This window comes from Pituophis catenifer, unplaced genomic scaffold (assembly GCF_029215685.1).
Source record: "Pituophis catenifer annectens isolate HBS135680 unplaced genomic scaffold, rPitCat1.0.hap2 SCAF_7, whole genome shotgun sequence".
Lineage (NCBI taxonomy): Eukaryota > Metazoa > Chordata > Lepidosauria > Squamata > Colubridae > Pituophis > Pituophis catenifer.
This window is the reverse complement of record NW_027256887.1, coordinates 2,042,632-2,062,765: the sequence shown is the minus strand read 5'-3', so window position 1 is coordinate 2,062,765 and position 20,134 is coordinate 2,042,632. Positions and strand designations below refer to the sequence as shown.

The following is a 20,134-nucleotide window of genomic DNA, read 5'->3' as shown; positions in this document are numbered from 1 at the left end:
TATCATTTATAGGTTGCGAAAAACAGCTGTCTGAGCCCTAATATTTTTCTCCTGCGTAAAACTAACCTGGTGCTCCTCCTGTGGTGCCTACAGCTCAATAGCCTGAGTGGCGTAGGAGGCTAATGCCTCCTACTAAGGCAGCATTTAACATCCAGCTGCCTGCAATTACTGCGAGTTCAATTCTCACCAGGCTCAAGGTCGACTCAGCCTTCCATCCTTTCTAAGGTGGGTAAAATGAGGACCCGGTTTGTGAGGGCAATAAGGTGACTTTGTATAAAATATACAAAAGTATGAAGGCTATTGCTTAACGCATTGTAAGCCGCCCTGAGTCTCCGGAGAAGGGCGGCATATAAAAATAAATAAAAATAAAAAAATAAAATAAAATAAAAATAAATAGTTCTCTTCCAGCAAAAGAAACAAAACACCATATGAATAATTCTTCTTCATTATACACACAAAGGCTCAGACTCACAATGCACACTTCTATGAGTAAGAAATGGCTCCTTGTCTCGCACAGGTTCAGATCATCCCAGTCCATTCTCAATGGATGGTACAATATTATGGGTGCCTGGCAGAGGTGGGTTTCAACAGGTTCTGACCAGTTCTGGAGAAACGGTAGCGGAAATTTTGAGTAATTCGGAGAACCGGTAGTAAAAATTCTGACTTGCCCCGTCCCCATCTATTCTCTGCCTCCCAAGTCCCAGCTGATTGGGAGGAAATGGGGATTTTGCAGTAACCTTCCCCTGGAGTGGGGAGGGAATGGAGATTTTACAGTATCCTTCCCCTGCCACGCCCACCAAGTCATGCCATGCCCACCAAGCCACAGCCACAGAACCGGTAATAAATAATTTTGAAACCCACCACTGGTGCCTGGTGTATTTTTTAAAAAAGATTCTATTGTGTAACCTGTAATAGTTATAATTCTTTCAGAGGGATCACTTTGGGCAGAAATCTTTTCAACTTTTAGCAGACCACTGCCACCTTGTGGTCTATACTGTACAGTGCAAGCAATGGCATCTAGTAAAATGCTAGATTAGCTTGATTTTGTTTATCTCCTGTGAGATTGATTTCTCTCTCAAGGGGGATTGGGAAGAATGACTGATCTCCATTTCATCAATTTTTTATGCTACTCGGTCACAAGATGGCACTGTCAAAATCTACCCCTCACCCTGGTTAGCTTAACTTCGAAAGATGTTCAAAATTCAATTTCATTGTACAGATGTTGTGGATTGACCATAAAGGTTTAGATTTGGTTTGAAATCTGGTGCTATCCAATTCATTTCACTCAATTATACCTTTTGCTTATTTCTTGTAAGAAAAGTAAGATTATTCAAAACAGGGAAACCATGTTTTTCATTTATTATTTTGTTTTGGCATCACAATTATATCTCTTCATTGCTTAGGACGAGATTTTCCTTGCTCCTCCTCTTCAAAGTCTCCCTTGGAAGAAATATTTTAGAAACTTTAACTGAAGAGGAACATGAAAAAAAAGAAAGGAAAAAACAAATCCACTTTTCATGTCATCTTCTAATGTAAAAAAAAGCTCAACGCAGAAACTGGAAATCTGCTTTCAATCATTGCTTGATTCTTCTACCTTTTCCAGTCCATATTCTTCTCAAATAAAACAGCTCCTTCCAACTTTTGAAAACCGGAAAAACCGGGTTAACTATCTAAAACTCTGCACTCTGGTGAAAAAAGTATGAGAAGAAATGCTTGCCATTAAAATAAAAGATTTTCCTTCGAAGAAAAATCTAAAATCGCTCTAGCTCTGAGAAATGAGGCACTGTTTACAGAGGTCTTGAGGTTTTTCCAAACACTGCAAAAATTTAATTTATTTAAATTACTTAAAATACATCAGTTACAGTTGTTAAATTAAATATATAATTCTATGCATGTATAGTTAAAAGTCCAAGTTAGCTCAGCTTGATAAGGTTTCTTATTGTTAGACAAGAGTAGGACACCAGTTTAAATTCTTAGAATCTAAGTAAAACTTGTATAGAATTGCAGCTTAAATTCTAACCATTTATTTTTTTAATCAGAAAGAAATCTCACCATAGTCATTGTAACTCACAATTTATGTGCCTAGAATTGCAGCCTTGAATTGATTTCCAGATGCAGATAGCGCTTCAAAGTGCTATCGAGATTATTACTAACCGCACAGCCCTTCCCCCAAAAAGTAAGAAAAAATAAATGCTGAATTCTCCGAGGCTTCTTCGCTGATTGGAGAATGGATCCAAACAGAGTTTTAAAGATTTTTTTTCTCCCCTTTAACCAGTCGACACCGTATTATAGAAGCGTCCTGAGAAACAAAACAGAAATAATGAGATTTATCCTGACTCGCACGGGAAGATATAAAGAGGTTGAGTTTAGTTAATGCCTTGAACGTCCATTTAAAAAGATTTTTCCACGTTCGGAACACAATACAGGTAGTCCTCCACTTACGACAGTTCATTTAGTGACCTTGGAAGTGACAACGGCGCTGAAAAAAGCGACTTAGGATAGTTTTTTTTCACACTTACGACCGTTGTAAGCCTCCCCATGCTTATGTGATCAAAACTCAGACAGCTCGGCAACTGACTCGCATTTATGACGAGTGTGTGTGTGTGTGTGTGACGTGATCCCCTTTTGCGACCTTCTGCCAAGATTCACTTAACAATGGCAAGTGATTTGCTCATCAGCTGTGGCCAAAAGGGTCATAAAATCAGGCACACTTAACAACTTCCTCGTTTAGCAACGGAAATCCTACTCCCGACTGTGGTCATAAGTTGAGGACTGCCTGTACTACTAGCCTCCAAACGAAGGTCCAGTTATAGGAAATATAATTCACGATTTATTCCAGTCTCATGGAGAAATGTAGCCTCTTCCAATCTCAGAGAAGAAATGCTAATAAGCAGACAAGCGCAGCATCCAAAGATATAAATTCTGCAGAAATGGTGGGTTTTTTTTACATACTTCTTCATTAGGGAGAATGATTTAACGCCTTATAAGAGAAGCAGAGGGCCGAACACTTTTGAATGTGGTGTTTTGAAGAAAAAGAAAAAAAAAGGAAAGAAAATACTTACTTTCAAATCCAACGAGGAACCAGCCATATTAAACTTCTGCCTTGCAACCTCTTCCACTTCCTTCTCTAAAATTTCCTGGGTGGTCCCTTTGACGTCAATATAGTAGCAGTCACTACTAGCGTAATGGCAAGAGATAGCCTGCATTAAATGAGAGGGAGAGAGAGGGAGGGAAAGAGGGAGAAAGGGAGGGAGAGAGGGAGGGAGAGAGGAAGGAGGAGAGAGGGAGAAGGAAGGAGAGAGAGGGAGAGAAGGAGGAGAGGGGCAGAGGGAGAGAGAAGGGAGTGGAAGAGGAGGAGAGGGAGGGAGGGAGAGGAGGAGAGGGAGGGAGTGAGGAAGAAAAAGAGGGGGAGAGAGAGAAAGGGAGGGAGGAAGAGGGGGAGAGGGAGAGGGAGAGGGAGAGGGAAAGAGGGAAGGAGAGCGAGAAAGAGGGAGGGAGAAAGGGAGGGAGAGAGGAAGGAGTAGGAGAGTGAGGAGAGTGAGAGGGGAGTGGGAAGGGGAGGGAAAGAGGGAGGGAGAGATGGAGAGAGGAAGGAGGAGAGAGGGAGAAGGAGGGAGAGAGAGAGAGGGAGAAGGAGGAGAGAGGGAGAGAGAAGGGAGTGGGAGAGGAGGAGGAAGAAAGAAAGAGAGGGAGAGGAGGAGGAGAGGGAGGGAGTAAGGAAGAAAGGAAGAGAGGGAGAGAGAGAGGAGGAGAGAGAGAAAGGGAGGGAGGAAGAGAGAGGGGGGAGTGGGAGGGGGGGAGGGAAGGAAAGAGACAGAGAGAAGTTACACCATTTTTTATTTTCACGATTAAATGCGAATTGGCCACGTTCCAAGCCTTATTAACCAAAACCATTAAGAAAGAGGCCCAAATAAATGTTCAGGTAAGACACAGAAAGTCCTTGCTTTGAATCCCGCAGGTGAGGTCTCGGGGGATCTTCAGACACCCAGAATTATGGGTGTCTGGATTACCTTCCGAAATCCTTCCGTCCTGTTTCTTCCGGAACCGTGAATGATCAAGGGGTGGAAGAAGACGGTGTCTCCTTTCTCCATGGGGAGGTGGACTCTGGGAAGACTCTCGTCGTAGTCATGGATCCCATGGTACATCTTGTTTACACCACCCTGGGGGGAAAAAACAAGGTAGAACTGGATGACAGGCAGGGAGCGGGGTGACCGTCAGAACTTTGAATCCGGGTTGCAAGTTCCTCTTTTTCAGGTCGGTCGCTAAGTGATTTCATTGGTCGTAAATCGAGGACTACCCGTACCCTAGCTTTTTGACGCCAATCATGCCTCTCCCTCTCCGTCGTTTACCTCCCAATCCGGGTATTTGTGCTCCTTCAGGCCGCCCTTGTGAGTCCCTGGCAACACAACCAAGCATCCGTTTGCCCGGTCCACCTTTTGCATTGCGGTCCAGGCACAAACAATTCGGTCGGCAGGCCGGAAGGCGAAGTAATGAAGATCCTGATGCAAAGGATGACGAGAGGTTTTCTTGCCTGGAAAGGAGGAGGAATTCCTTGGTCTCAGAAAGAGGGAGTAACCCTAGCAATAAAGGAGAATTATTTCTGGCGCAGGGTTGACAGGAGGGGGTCCCTGGTGCTCCCTGAGCTTGTTGGTTTTCTTCTCACCTGATAATTCACCTGCGTCTCACCTGTATCGGGAGGTTTATTGATCAGCATGGTGTGCATAGCCATGATGTCCGGCCCCGTGAAGCATTCGACGTATTTTACAATCTAAAGGAAACAAAACCAGCTCAGAAAAGAAAGAGATATTTAAAGTCGCCACAAATCCTTACGATGGAATGATTAAAAACCAAAAAGCGATACAGAAAATAGCCGGCGGTAACTGTCAGATCTGCCATCATGGGGCTTCGGCTCTGCTTCGCTTGGATGGCAGCCTGACAGAAAGTGTGGGCGGGGGCAGTGGTGAAATCTAAAATTTATTACTACCAGTTCTGTGGGCGTGGCTTGGTGGTGGTGGGGGTAATGTGACTGGGTGGGCGTGGCCAATTTTTTTTTTTTAACTTTTAAAACCATTTTTTCTACAACCTCTTCGGTGAAGAGGTTGTAAAAAAATGCTTTCAAAAGGCTCTGATAACTAAAGACTCAGCTGGGATCGTCAGAGGCTTTTAAAAGAAAAAAATTCTCTGCTGATCAGGCAACTCAGCTGGGATCGTCAGAGGCTTTTAAAAAAAATAAATTCTCTGCCGATCAGGCAACTCAGCTGGGATCGTCAGAGGCTCTTAAAAGCATTTTTTCTACAACCTCTTCGGCGAAGAGGTTGTAAAAAATGCTTTCAAAAGGCTCTGATGACAAAAGACTCAGCTGGGATCGTCAGAGGCTTTTAAAAGAAAAAAATTCTCTGCTGATCAGGCAACTCAGCTGGGATCGTCAGAGGCTTTTAAAAAAAATAAATTCTCTGCCGATCAGGCAACTCAGCTGGGATCGTCAGAGGCTTTTAAAAAAAATAAATTCTCTGCCGATCAGGCAACTCAGCTGGGATCGTCAGAGGCTCTTAAAACCTCTGAAGAGGTTGTAGAAAATATGGTTTTAAAAGCCTCTGACGATCCCAGCTAAGCCGTGCGATCATCAGAGGCTTTTTCTTTTACTTTTAAAAGCATTTTTTCGGCCGAAGAGGTTGTAGAAAAAATGCTTTTAAAAACTAAAAAAAAAAAAAAGCCTCTGATGATTGTGCGGGGGTGGGGCAGGGATTTTTGCTACTGGTTCTCCGAACCACCCGCCTCCATCACTACCGGATCAGGCGATCCGGTCCGAACTGGGAGCATTTCACCCCTGGGTAGGGGATACATACAAGGTTAGGAAAAAAATGACAGAGCAACACGTAAGACCTAACACCAGAAATATTTTTGTTCAGTATAATGCCAGAAATACAATAAAGGGATGATGTGTTTAATACGACACCTGCTGACGCGAGAACTGTATTTGCACAATATTGGAAAAATGAGGATACCCCGACAGGTGAAAATATAACTAGAAAAATATTAGACTGTGCGGAGACGGATAGACTGGCATTAAAAATAAAAGACAAGGAAGAAACAGAATATTTTTTAACGTGGGATTTGTCTTACCCGTAGTTAGACAAAAGAGGGAGAAATTAGAAGATAAAAGAGTATGGATATGTATAAGTAAATGATGAGAGATTATTATTACATATAAGTAAATATTATCACTATTATTATTAGTATTATTAGTATTATTTTATATAAGCAAATTGACTCAGACAATACGCTGTTCATTAAGCACTTATGCATATCAAAGAAAAAAATGTATAAATAAAATTTTTAAAAAGTGTGTGGAGGGGTGGGGGAGATAGGGAGGAAGGGGAGATAACAGGAACAAGGAATGACAACCAGAGACAACACAATGACACCGGCGTGGGAACCGAATGCGCGTCAAAAAAGGGGCCAAACTTTAGAACTGTTCCCAAAACAACTACAGGCAGTCCTGGAGTTAGAACGGTTCCTTTAGGGACCATTCAAAGTTACGAGGACATTGAAAAAAAAGGGGACTTGGGACCATTTTCGCACTTATGACTGCTGCAGCGTCCCCGTGATCAAAACAAAACCTTATATCTTTTCTCTTTTGTTCCATTTAAGCACAACAGAAGTTAGCTCTTCGTTATCTATTTTTGTGAAGTCAGGGAAGCCAGATGTCAATTGGGCAACAAACAAACGACAATTTTGTACACACAAACACAAATCATCTTGAATGAAATCAGTCGTTTATACCAAAATCCCATCTTTAGAATTGTTTTGGGTTTTGGGTTTTTTTGTTTTTTTTTGGCTTTATTTGATTGATTGATTGACTGATTAGCCCTTGGGCCATATCAAAATGCAGAGTTCCAGAAACGATTTATTACTAAAAAATTTGATAAAAGCAATTTAAAATGGAATTGGATAAATTATGATTTAAAATGAAATTGGAATAAAATACAGTGTAAAATGACATTGGAATAAAATAACAATAATTTAAGATACAGATAAAATATGATAAAATTATATTTCGGTGTCACCCCTGCAATCTACCCCAATCAGTCCCACGTATGCCGATCTCAACCGAAGCATTTTGCTTAAGTACCCGGCTGTGTTAAATGTCATTTTCAGATTCTGGCTGAGCATAAGGTAAGTTCTTTTGAGACGGGGAGAGATGCTTATACAAAATTTTAGGATTTCAGAACAGTCCCGCTTTCACCTGAGGTAAGGTGCAGTATCGAAAGAGCTCCTCGCTATTCATGAAATCCTGCAATTTGGAAACGTTATTCTCGTCGGCTTCAGACTTGGCAATCGTGATGTCTTTCATGATGGTTATTCCAAGCACCTTCACTTCCTTTCTGCATATCTTTACGAACTCCTCTCTGAAAACAGGGTTAAAAAAGAAAAGAAAAGGGGAAAGCATTTTAAATTGGCATCCAGAACTCCTCTACTTTTGCATTCATTCTGCGTAAGACTTTCCATTGAGAATCAAAAAGGAATTATTCCAGAGTACTGGAGGCTAAATTGTACGATGAACCGTCGAGGGAGCTAGGTATGTCTGTTGTGCCCCGTCGGCAGCCTGTGGAGCTGGCAGCGGAGTCGGACAGTGAGGAGGCTGGGGAGGAACATGGGCCAGTCCTGGAGTCTGGGGAAGGCTCGGACGAGGGCTCTGAGTCGGAGGCAGAGAGGGGGCCAAGGCTATCTGGGAGTTATGTGCTGCCTCTGGAGCCTCCAGAGTCTGACGTCAGCGAGGCAGAGGAGCAGGGGGACCTTATTCCCACTGCACGTATGCGCAGAGCTGCCAGAAGGCAAGAACAGTTAAGACAAAAGGGGCGACTCAGGAGTAAGGCTTGGAGATGATTGGTCCCTCCCATAAGTCATAAAAGAGGAGCAAACGGATGTGAGCCTTTGTAGGAAGCAATTAGTTCACCTTCACCGCTTCCACAAGATAGAGACAGACAGACAGACAGACAGACAGAAAGAGAGAGAGATAGAAACAGAGAGGAAGAGAGAGACAGAAAGAGAGAGGGAGGGAGGGAGAGAAGGAAAGAGAGAGGGAAAGAGAAAGAAAGAGAGGGAAGAGAAATAGAGAGAGAAAGAGAAAGAAAAAGAAAGAAAGAATGAAAGAGGGGAGAGAGAGAAAAGGAGAAAGAGAAAGGGAGAGAGAGGGAGAGAGAGAAAGAAAGGGAGAGGTAGAGAGAGGGAGTTAGACAAAGAAAGAGAGACAGACAGAGAAAGAAAGAAAGAGACAGAGGGAGAGAGAAAGAGAGAAAGAGAGAGAAAAACAGAAAAAGAGAAGAATTGCAGCAAAACTGAGTTTCCAGGAGTGGACCACTAGACTCCTAAACAACTGAAAAAACGATCTAGTAAAAAGAAAAGGGAGAAAACCGTTTTTGCCCAAAAAAACAGCCATTTTTGCCTGGTTTTAGCCTGCGGAATACTTGTGGAGGTGGGGGAGGGGGTTAGAAGAGGCAAAAAACAGGTAAAAATTGTGTGTGTGAAAAGGCAAAAAAACAGGCTAAACCGGCCCATTTTTCACCTTCACCGCTTCCACAAGATAGACAGAGAGAGGGAGGGAGGGAGAGAAGGAAAGAGAGAGGGAAGAGAAAGAGAGAGAGAGAGAGAGAGAAAGAGACAAAGAAAAAGAAAGAATGAATGAAAGAGGGGAGAGAGAGAGAAAGGGAGAGAGAGGGAGAGAGAGAGAAAGGGAGAGGGAGAGAGAGGGAGTTAGACAAAGAAAGAGAGACAGACAGAGAAAGAGAGAGACAGAGGGAGAGAGAAGGAGAGAGAGAAAAAAAGAAAAAGAGTGAGAAGGAAAGAGAGGGAGACAATAATAAATAAATAAATAAAACACCCCCAGGAGCAAAACAAATTAAAGTTTAATTTGTGTGCATTGTTCAATGGACTGTTAAATTGTCCATGCCCACCCAGTCACATGACCTAGCCACGCCCACCCAGTCACATGACCACCTAGCTACACCCTCCCAACGATCCGGCCCCCCAACAGTTTGAGAGACCGTCTGCAATTAAAGTAAGTTCGAATCTCGCCAAGGCTCAAGGTTGACTCAGCCTTCCATCCTTTCTAAGGTAGGTAAATTGAGGACCCAGTTTGTGGGGGCAATAAGCTGACTTTGTATAAAATATACAAAAGGATGAAGGCTATTGCTTAACGCACTGTAAGCCGCCCTGAGTCTCCGGAGAAGGGCGGCATATAAATAATAATAATAAAAAAAATGGCCCTGTTTAAAAAGTTTGAGGACCCCTGTTCTAAGAGATCCATTTTTGAAAATTCACAGGATCTAAGCCAAGGATTCTCCAACTGTAGATTGCAAGCTGCCACCTACACTTATGTCCTTGCTTGCTTATTTATTGTCCACGCCACTGGACGCTCCCATGCCACAAGTATAATAATAAAAACAGCACAGTAAACAACAATTAAAACTTCCCTGTCGTAATTACAAAAAGAAAACCATCCTTTTGCACAACTCCAGACGATTCCAATTACAACCACCTTCTAAAATTACAGAAACTCTGACTGCAGTGACATAGTTCATTAAGAGCAATTCCTAGTTTGCTCAAATGACATGGTTTCCAACTGAAGCGGGAGTCGCCAAACTTGACAACTTTAAAACTTGTGGACTTCAAGTTTTGTGGGACTTTGGGCTTCCACTCCCAGAATTCTTGGAGTTGTGGACTTCAACCACCAGAATTCTTGGCCTTGTGGACTTCAACCACCAGAATTATTGGACTTGTGGACTTCCACTCCCAGAATTCTTGGACTTGTGGACTTCAACCTCCAGAATTCTTGGAGTTGTGGGCTTCCACTCCCAGAATTCTTGGACTTGTGGACTTCAACCTCCAGAATTCTTGGAGTTGTGGGCTTCCACTCCCAGAATTCTTGGACTTGTGGACTTCAACCACCAAAATTCTTGGACTTTTGGGCTTCCACTCCCAGAATTATTGGACTTGTGGACTTCAACTTCCAGAATTCTTGGAGTTGTGGACTTCAACTTCCAGAATTCTTGGACTTGTGGGCTTCCACTCCCAGAATTCTTGGAGTTGTGGGCTTCAGCTTTCTGGGAGTTAAAGTCCAGGTGTGCCAAGTTTGGAGAGCCCTGTCTTAGAGCAATTCAAATTTACTGTTTTTAAATTTTGTATTTTCTTGTGTTTTATCTGTTGGCTGTTCACCGCCCCGAGTCCTTCGGGAGAAGGGTGGTATATAAATATAAACAAATAAAAAAAATTAAAAAGGTGTTGGGTTGAATGTTTTCAGCCACACGGGTCAAGGATACCTGTCTTTGTTTTACCTGAAGCGCTCAATATCTTCATCAGCCACCAGATTTTTGATGAGGAGATATCCATTGTCCTCATAGAAACGTCTCTGCTCTGGAGTTAAGACGTCATTATCCAAGGTATAACTGTGGAGACATGAAATATTGATTTTTTTTTGTATTGAAGTGGAATGAAAACCTGCAGCCTCGGGATACTTTACAGCAGTGGTCTCCAACCTTGGCAACTTTAAGACTTGTGGACTTCAACTCCCAGAAGTTGGCTGAGGAATTCTGGGAGTTGAAGTCCACAAGACTTAAAGTTGCCAAGATTGGAGACCCTTCCTTTACAGAACCACACAATAAATACAAGCCCCCGCCCCAAAAAAGCCTTGAAAAGATGATACATTAAATCCTAAAACAAGATGTTCTTCAGATCAAAACCCTGAAATGTGAAATAATGTCCTGAAGAGGAGAAGGGAAATTATAGAGGGGGACTCAGAACAGGTAGTCCTCGACTTATGACCACAATCAAGCCCAGAATTTATGTTGCTAAGTGAGAAATTTGTCAAGTAAAAGTTTTCCATTTTACAATTTTTCTCGCCACTTTTGTTAAATGAATCACTGCAGCTGTTAAATGAGTCACACGGTTGTTAAGTGAATCCGGCTTCCCGCTTGACTTTCCTCGTCAGAAGGTCGCAAAAGGGGGATTACGTGACCCCGGGACACTACGGCCGTCATAAATACAAGTCAGTGGCCAAGCATCCGGATGTAAATCACGTGACCCTGTGGGGAATGCTGCAACGGTCGTTAAGTGTGAAAAATCCTCATAAGTCCCTTTTTGTCAGTGCCGTTGTAACTTCCAACGGTCATTAAATGAACTGTGGCTTCTGGCTCTTGTGTGAATCCTTGGCGGTGTTTTGCAAAGTGAGAAAAATTTGCTCGCGCTGAAGTTTTGCATGGCATCAGGAGTTTTGTATACTTGGTATTGTGTTAATACTTGGTATTCCATATACTGTATGTGTGTGTCTGTGGTGGAATTCAAATTTTTTTACTACTGGTTCTGTGGGCCAGTAGTAAAATTAATGCAGCAGCCACACGTGGGTTGCTGTTGTTTGTAAACAAACAACAGGAAATTTGGCGCTTACAAAACACCCTGATATGGTCGTGGTCAGAAGCGTCCGTGACCAGAGGTTCTATTGTGCTTGGTATTGTGTTGCACATGCCTTCTAGATGTCTGTAGCAGGGGGGGGGGGTTTCTACTTATCTTTACTACTGGTTTGCATTGTGCTCGCGTGCGCGCGCTCTCTTCTGGGCATGCGCAGATCACTTACGATGACGTCCGGGTCAGTGGGCGGAGCCTCCCGCCGGTTTTTCTACCGGTTCTTGCAAACTGGTGTGAACTGGGGGCAACCCACCACTGGTATGTAGAGATTCTCCGTCCTCTAGGTCATGGTTCTCCCAAAGGTGCTTTTTTCAGAAGGAAAAAAAGACTTTCTTGGGTTTTTTTCTTTTGAAGACGTTTCGCTTCTCATCTAAGAAGCTTCTTCAGCTCTGACAAGATTCCATTCCTCACTATCCTGTCAAGAGCTGAAGAAGCTTCTTGGATGAGAAGCGAAACGTCTTCAAAAGAAGAAACCCAAGAAAGTCCAGTTGCCTCCTGAAAAAAGCACCTTTGGGATGTCTTCTACCTGTTACTGGGGCATGGAGTGGCAGGTTATTCTCTGAAAATGAGACATATTCATCAAAATAAAATCAACCCAACTACTTACCAAAGGCAACACTAGTTTAAGAGAAGTAATTCACTTTACAAACCAAAATCAAAAACTACGGAACCCCACATAAACATACTGCTTAATACACAAAGGGAGCAAAATGAAGCAAACTTTTGAACCTGTGTTTTCATCCGAGGAAAATCAGAGTAAAGTTCCACTTACCGGAACTGCGTTGGGCATGTCACAGGACCAACCTGGGCTGAAGTTGGAAAAGGTGTCTTGACATCAAATTAAGAAAATTTAAAAAGATGGCTTTGATGGCAGAAGTTCCCTTGGGAAACAAACTCGGTACGCATTTATAATCACAGGAGTTCTCATAAAACAGAAAGAAATTAAATATAATATAGCGTCTTCCCATTTAAATTACCACACCCCCCCCCCCGCCAAGTTATCTTACAGCCGCCACCAGTTTAAAATTTAAAAGCTTGATGGATAAAGGAGCTGAAAATGTTCCTTTTTTTTTTTTTTGGCTCCAGTGGAATGTTTCCTTCCTACATAAGGAAATATAAAATAGAAACATCAGAGGAACAAAACAAACATCCAAGAACTTGAATTAGTCGGGGAGCTTAGTTTTAATTAATTTAATTAGTTTTAATTTAATTTACTTAAGAGTCGGGAGGAGTTGGAAGCTGTTTCAACCAAGGGCCCCCACAGTCCTCCTCCTCTCTGCAAACCCCCCTCCCTTCCAGCACTGATGATGTAACCTAGTGGGGTCGTGAAAGGTCTCCAGGAAAACAACTAAATTCAGAGAGCACCAAGAGACCCCGGAATCTTCCTCCAACCGGTTGAGCTTTTTTTACCCGGACGTTGCGGGCTTTGCCAGTCCCGGGGCCCAGAAGGTGCAAAGTCCCGATAGGAGAAGGATACGAATCCGGCGGGGGGAAGCAGGTGCCGGAGCAAGATCCCCAGCCGGAGGGGCGCGCTGCGTTGCTTCCCGAGCCTCTCCATGGCGCGCGGGGCCTTGGCGAATCAGCCGCGCCGCTTCGGCTCTCGGAGACCGCTGGTCGGGCTCGGATGTAGCCGGCAAGGGGCGGAGAAGGCAAGCAGGCCAGCCCAGGTGCCCGGGAGGCGGCGTCGGAAGCCAGGGGCGGCCCCAGAGGCCGGGCGACCGGCCAGGACGCGGTCCCGCTGCGCCCTTCTCCAGCGCGCTCGCCCGGCTGGAAAGGAGCGAAGCGAAGGGACTTCAGCGCAAAGGGAGGCTCGGCCCCCCAAGGCCACGCTTGGCTTTCCCTGAGCGGAGAATGCGCGTTGCAGGAGGGGCTTTGAGAAGGGTCTGGTATCTTAGGATTGGTATTTTATGCTCAGCATTTATCCGTTGTTGCTTGTATGCACACTGAGAGCTTCTGCACCGGAGACAAAGTCCTTGTGTGTCCCATCACACTTGGCCATTGGGATTCTCTCCTCTCTCTCCTCTCCCCCTCCCCTCCCCTCCCCTCCCCTATCCTATCCTATCCTCTCCCCTTTCATATTCTATTCTATTCTATTCTATTCTATTCTATTCTATTCTATTCTATTCTATTCTATTCTATTCTATTCTACTCTACTCTACCCTACATTCTCTTCTGTTCTCTTCTTTCTCTTTTCTTCTCTTCCTCTCCTCTCCTCTCCCCTTCCATATTCTATTCTACCCTACATTCTCTTGTTCTCTTCCTCTCCTTCCATATTCTATTCTATTCTACTCTACTCTATTCTACTCTACCCTACATTCTCTTCTGTTCTATTTTCTCTTCCTCTCCTCTCCTCTCCCATATTCTATTCTATTCTATTCTATTCTATTCTATTCTATTCTATTCTATTCTATTCTATTCTATTCTATTCTACCCTACATGCTCTTCTGTTCTCTTCTCTTCCTCTCCTCTCTTCCATATTCTGTTCTATTCTATCCTATCCCATCCTACATTCTCTTCTGCTCTCTTCCTCTCTCCTTCCATATTCTGTTCTCTTCTTTCTCTTCTGTTCTGTTCTTTAAAAAGCTGAGATTGTAGACGCTCCATTTGAGGACAGTGCTGGACAGAACTTAGAAAGTTAGATGTATTGTATCTCTATAACCATCTTTCTCAAGGTTGGCAATTTTAACATGTGGGAACTTCAACTCCCAGAAGCCCCAAGCCAACAGAAGACAAGCAGAGTGCATCCATGAATACTAACTAGCAGTCCAAAGACTCTTTAATTGCACAACCCATGGACAGGCTTAACCATTGAAACCTGGCTAAATGAGTCAACTGATGATAGCAGCCTGGATATCCCAGGATTTCAGATACAAAGAGCAGACAGAGCAGAAACATATGGTAAAAAGAAGGGAGGAGGCTTATGTTTATATATTAACAGCCGCTGGTCCCGAGATATAACTATACTAAAGAAATTCTGTGATGTGGATTTAAAGACATTAATTATCAATTGCAAACCATTCTATTCCCCACGAGTTTTCTTCATTTCTCCTAATTGCTATGGATGTTCCCCCACAAACTTGTGTAAACAATGCATTACAAACGCTAGCTGATCAGATTATGTGGGCTGAAGTTAAATACCCTGATCTCTTCCAATTATTTTAAGTAACTTAAAGAGCTACCAAAGTATTTTCAGCATGTCAATTGTCCCATGAGAGGCAAGAATACTTAAGAGCATTTCTACACAACATTAAAAGATGCTTATCGGTCTTTACCAAGGGCAGCTGTGGGACACTCTGATCGTTGCATGATTCACCTTGTACCTGTTGACAAAGCCTTAAAACCATGAAACCGACAATTAAATCAGTGAGAACTTGGACTGAAGAGGCAAAGCTATAGTTACATGCTTGCCTTGATTGCACATTGGAATGTTTTTGAAGATACCTCTGCAGACTTGGATGAACTTACAGATACTGTAACATCGTATGTTAGTTTTTGTGAAGACCTATGTGTGCTCACCAGAAACCTGTGAATATACAGTAACAATAAACCTTGGTTCACAGCTAAACTTAAGCAGTTATGTTGTACCAAAGAGGAAGCCTACAGAAAAGGCGATAGAATGCTGTACGATCAGGCCAGGAATGTATTAACAAGGGAGATCAGAGCAGCAAAAAGAAGCTACTCTGAAAAGCTAAGGAATCAGTTCTCAACAAATGAACCAGCAAACATGTGGAAAACTCTTAAAAATATCATCGGTTACAGCAAACCTCCTTCCCGTGCTGAAGGAGATCAACAACTGGCAGATGACCTGAATGTGTTTTACTGTAGGTTTGAGAGAAAACTACTGCCACCAATCTCCACAATCCCCATCTGAGACACACCAACAATAGCTAAGCCTCCTACAACTGACCCCATCCCATTAGGCCCAACGCCTCTGATGATTACAGAAAATGAAGTACAAGACCTATTTTACAGACAAAAGCCAGGAAAAGCACCAGGCCCAGACAAGATAACTCCTTCTTGCTTAAAAGCTTGTGCTGACCAACTGGCCCCCATCTTCATCACATCTTTAATAAATCACTAGAGATGTGCCATGTTCCTTCTTGCTTCAAATGCTCTACTATCATCCCAGTGCCGAAGAAGCCCTCCATCAAGGAACTGAATGACTTCAGACTGGTTGCTCTAGCATCTGTAGTCATGAAAACCTTTGAAAGATTAGTGGTGGCCCACCTGAAAACCATCACGGATCTGCGTTTAGACCCCTTGCAATTTGCCTTCCAAGCAAATAGATCAACAGACGATGCTGTTAATATGACTCTGCACTACCTCCTACAACATCTTGAATCTCCAAAGACCTACGCAAGGGTCCTCTTTGTAGACTTCAGCACAGCATTCAATACCATCATTCCAGATATTCTTCTAAGCAAGCTAAATCAGCTAGCTGTACCTGTTCACACTTGTAAATGGATCAAAAGCTTCTTAACAGACAGGAAGCAGCAGGTGATACCTGTACAATTAGCACAGGAGCCACCCAAGGCTGTGTGCTTTCTCCACATCTCTTCTCTCTATACACCAATGACTGCATCTCAAACGATCCATCTGTTAAAATACTGAAGTTTGCAGATGATACAACATTGATTGGTCTCATTCGAGATGATGAATCCGCATACAGATGGGAGGTTGAACAACTAGCCTTGTGGTGCAACCAAAACAATCTGGAACCGAACACACTCAAAACTGTAGAAATGGTGGTGGTCTTTAGGAGAAACCCTTCCATACTTCCATCTCTCACAATACTAGACAACACAGTATCAAGAGTAGAGACCTTCAAGTTTCTAGGTTCTATCATATCTCAAGACTTAAAATGGACACCTAACATCAAAAATGTCATCAAAAAAGCATAACAAAGAATTTTCTTTCTGCGCCAACTCAGGAAGCTCAAACTGCCCAAAGAGCTGCTGATTCTGTTCTACAGAGGAATTATTGAGTTTGTCATCTGCACCTCCATAACTGTCTGGTTTGGTTCTGCAACCCAATAAGACAGACACGGACTTCAGAGGATGATTAGAAGAGATAAAACAATGGCTACCAGCCTGCTTTCCATTGAGGACCTGTGTACTGCATGAGTCAAAAAGAGGGCTGTGAAAATATTTACAAACTCCTCGCATCCTGGACATAAATGGTTTCAACTCCTACCCTCAAAACGACTCTATAGAGCACTGCACACCAGAACAACTAGACACAAAGACAGTTTGTTCCCGAACGCCATCACTCTGCTAAACAAATAATTCTCTCAACACCGTCAAACTATTTACTAAGTCTGCACTACTATTAATCTTCTCATCATTTCCACCACCCATCTCCTTCCACTTATGACTGTAGGACTGTAACCTTGTTGCTGGTATCCTTACGATTTATATTGACTGTTTCCTAATATGATTCGATTGCTTATTTGTACCCTATGGCTATCATTACGTGTTGTACCTTATGATTCTTGACAAATGTATCTTTTCTTTTTATGTACAGAGAGCTTATGCACCAAAGACAAATTCCTTGTGTGTCCAATCACACTTGGCCAATAAAGAATTCTATTCTATTCTAATTGTACTTCTGAGAAAACATGTTATAATAAAAATGGTCATTACAAAAGTAAAAGAAAATTGATTTAGTAAGGGTGGGCTGTTCTTTTTTTAAATACACTTTCAGTTCTCACTAAGAAATGGGTTGGAGTGAAATTTATCAGAAACCCTTCAATTGGGAAATAAAAAAATGAAGTTATCTAGATTCACAACTGTCTTTTTCATTTAAAAAAGACTTACTAATGCCATATCCAAATAACCCTGATTTTCTGCTTTGTTCCAAAATCCATGTCTCATGGTGTCAGAAGATTCTGACTGCTAAGCAAAGAATTTATTAGAAAACTTAACACAATTTCTTACAGATTACCCTCCCCCCCCGGAATGTTTATTGTTACGTTAATCAGTATAAAAATGCACACACCATACCTAAACACAGATTTAATAAAAATCACCATCCTTTCATTATTCCTTATTAATTCCTTTCCTTTCTCAGGATTATTATCCATGTATTATATAACACAGATTATAACCCAGCAATATTTGTGCGGTAACCAACCAGCTTAGACTTTAAGATGCTGTTTCCTATTTGTAACATTGCAATATAAAAGCCACAAGTAAGACATTATTAATCAAGGAAATTCACAGAACTTTCTAACATTTTCAAATTACTTGCCTTCAAGATACCTCAATTCTACATCCCCTTTAGACCTTGCTAAGAATTATGGAAGCTGAAATTTAACACATGTAAGCTAAGGAAACTAATTTAGTTCTATGTTTACATTAAGATAGGTTGCAATTCTACCTAATTTGTCTTCTATATGTCAGTAGCATCTAAATGAAAATATTTAGACCTTGAAAATGGATTCACTGATTTCAAAAGGTATTTTGGCCCTTACATCTGAGATCCAAATATTAAACATCAATTCAGAATTTGTCCTAACCTGGTGAAGTTTAAACATTTCAGAAACAGAATTAAATATTTATTTTAATGATGTAGCTTTCGATCATTTTCCTCCATAAATAAATGAGCATCACTGTACGCGCTCCTAGACAATTATTGTTTTTAGGGGTATTTTTAAAAAATGCTCCGAAACATAATGGGAATGGGTTGTATATAAATAACTACGTGTAACAAGGTGTTGTATTTTGCTGTCTCTGCTACAACGTCTCTAGCAGAATCAAAAATCAAAGAATTATGTTTCGAGAAGCCCTTCTGGAGAATAAATGACATTTTTCTCAAATCAACAAACCAACCATTTAACTACAGAAGTCAGATTCCATTATCACTGAACTGGTAATTTATTCCACCGCATTTTCTGCAAAACACAGTCAAACATTACATTTTTTTTTTATAAAAAAAATTGCTCGTTTGAAATGGTTCTTTCTGAACATTAAAAAAAAAAAAAGGTAAGTGAAAAAAACAAGGTGACTTGAAGACTTGTGTACCAAATAATTTTGACAAAATCCGCTCTGTATTTCCAACTGCCCACTGTACATTGTAATTAAATTAACCTCTGCCACCAGATGTTTGCCATATGAGAGTTGCTAAAATTCATTTGCCACTCAGAAATTACTCGAGCCACTGCTAATTATAAATCAAAGGATTCCTTAAGAGAGTCTATAACGCCTTTTGCCAGGATGGTTAAAGGATATACAGAGGAAGTTGATGAAAAGAGTGAGCAAGCTATATAAACTATATTGGGAGTCACTTTGCATTGGTTGAGGGGATCCTTGGTGCTCTCTGAGCTTGGCTGTTTCCTTGCAGCCGTTGATGGAGTCGGTCGGTGTTCTTCGGTGGCCATTACAATCGGATGTTTTCGAAATATATCACAGTGTTATCCTTCTCATAGCTCGTGTTGCTTTTACAGGGAGTCCTCGACTTATGCCCACAATGGAGCCCACAATTTAAGTTGCTAAGTAAGAAAATTTATTGAGTGTTGCCCCACGTTACGACTTCTCTCTCCACATTTGTTAAGCCAATCACTGCAGTTCTCAGTCAGACGGTCGTTAAGCGAATCCGGGCTTCCCGGATTCGCTTAACGACCGTCTGACTTTGCTTTGTCAGAAGGTCGCAAAAACGGATCGTGTGACTCCGGGACACGGTGGCCATCCTAAATGTGAGCCAGTTGCCAAACATCCAAATGTAAATCACTTGACCACGGGGGGATCCTGCAATGGTCATAAGCGTGGTAAATGCTCATGTCCCTTTTTTCAGTCCTGTTGTAACTTCGAACTGTCACTAAACGAACTGTTGTTAAGTCGAGGACTTCCTGTACTGGTCATGGGTTGAGTAGGGAGGCACTCTTTGATAAAGTTGTGTGGGTATCCGATTTTGAGAGAGAGAGAGGGGGGGGGCAGAAATGCCATTCTGTTCTAGCTCTGATGATGTGACCTAGCTGGGTAAGGAAATGTCTGCAAGAAAACAGTTGAAGCTTAGACAACACCAAGATGTCCTGACTCCCCGGCCAGTTCAACCCTGAGCTATAAATATTCGCTTCTATTTGCATTAATTTCCTACGTGTAGGAGTAGTACGAGTTTCAATAATGATGTATTCTCAAGTGGAGAAATACGGAATAGGAACCGAAATACATACGAACTCCCATATATATTGCTGCCGTTTCTCTCAATATGACACACAACCTCACATGTGAAACGTTTTGTGTTTTAAAATTATATAATCAAAAATTTAAGGACAAGTTCACAATGTGCAAGAGTGTAATACCAGATTATTGCATACAAAAAAATAAAATAAAAAGGTTAAAATCCAACCACCAAAGAACACAAGTAACGGTAGCTATCTTCACTCAAAAAGTCCTGCTGCATGTATGAGATCGTTCAGAATAACTTCTCTATTTCAGGTTCATTCATTCTTTAAAAACTATAAGCACAAGAAAAGGTTCTTATTGCAAAGGTGCCTGCTACAATCTCTTTTTAAGACATTTTTATACATAAACTTAACCAGATTAGAAAACAGGTTTTCAGTAAACGCTTCCAGAATCAGAAACGTTTACTGTATATGTGCAACTGTTAGCAGGAAGAGGTATTCATTTGACCTGTTTTCATGGTGTTTGAATAGTCACATTTTACATTATGATAC

The 20,134-nt window shown here is 42.0% G+C and overlaps 1 protein-coding gene across 1 annotated transcript; it reads right to left on the bottom strand.

Annotated features, from left to right (window-relative positions):
- Positions 1 to 1,356: 1,356 nt before the first annotated feature.
- PHYH (phytanoyl-CoA 2-hydroxylase) lies at positions 1,357 to 13,089 on the bottom strand. Its single transcript, XM_070946621.1, has 9 exons — positions 12,938 to 13,089; positions 12,233 to 12,288; positions 10,335 to 10,445; positions 7,247 to 7,409; positions 4,687 to 4,768; positions 4,350 to 4,531; positions 4,011 to 4,160; positions 3,063 to 3,200; positions 1,357 to 2,299 (listed from the first exon to the last, which is right to left on the bottom strand). Exons 1-9 carry the CDS (start codon positions 13,016 to 13,018, stop codon positions 2,246 to 2,248), a joined length of 1,017 nt encoding a protein of 338 aa, XP_070802722.1. The 5' UTR covers positions 13,019 to 13,089; the 3' UTR covers positions 1,357 to 2,245.
- Positions 13,090 to 20,134: the final 7,045 nt, after the last annotated feature.

Bases quoted from the DNA above. Each gene is read 5' to 3' on its own strand.
- PHYH (XM_070946621.1), bottom strand. From the start codon at position 13,018: ATGGAGAGGCTCGGGAAGCAACGCAGCGCGCCCCTCCGGCTGGGGATC. The intron at 4,769-7,246 runs GTGAAAGCGGGA...TGTTTCCTTTAG, and splicing joins GATACTGCACCTTACCTCAG to ATTGTAAAATACGTCGAATG. The intron at 3,201-4,010 runs GTAATCCAGACA...CATTTAATGCAG, and splicing joins GGACGGAAGGATTTCGGAAG to GCTATCTCTTGCCATTACGC.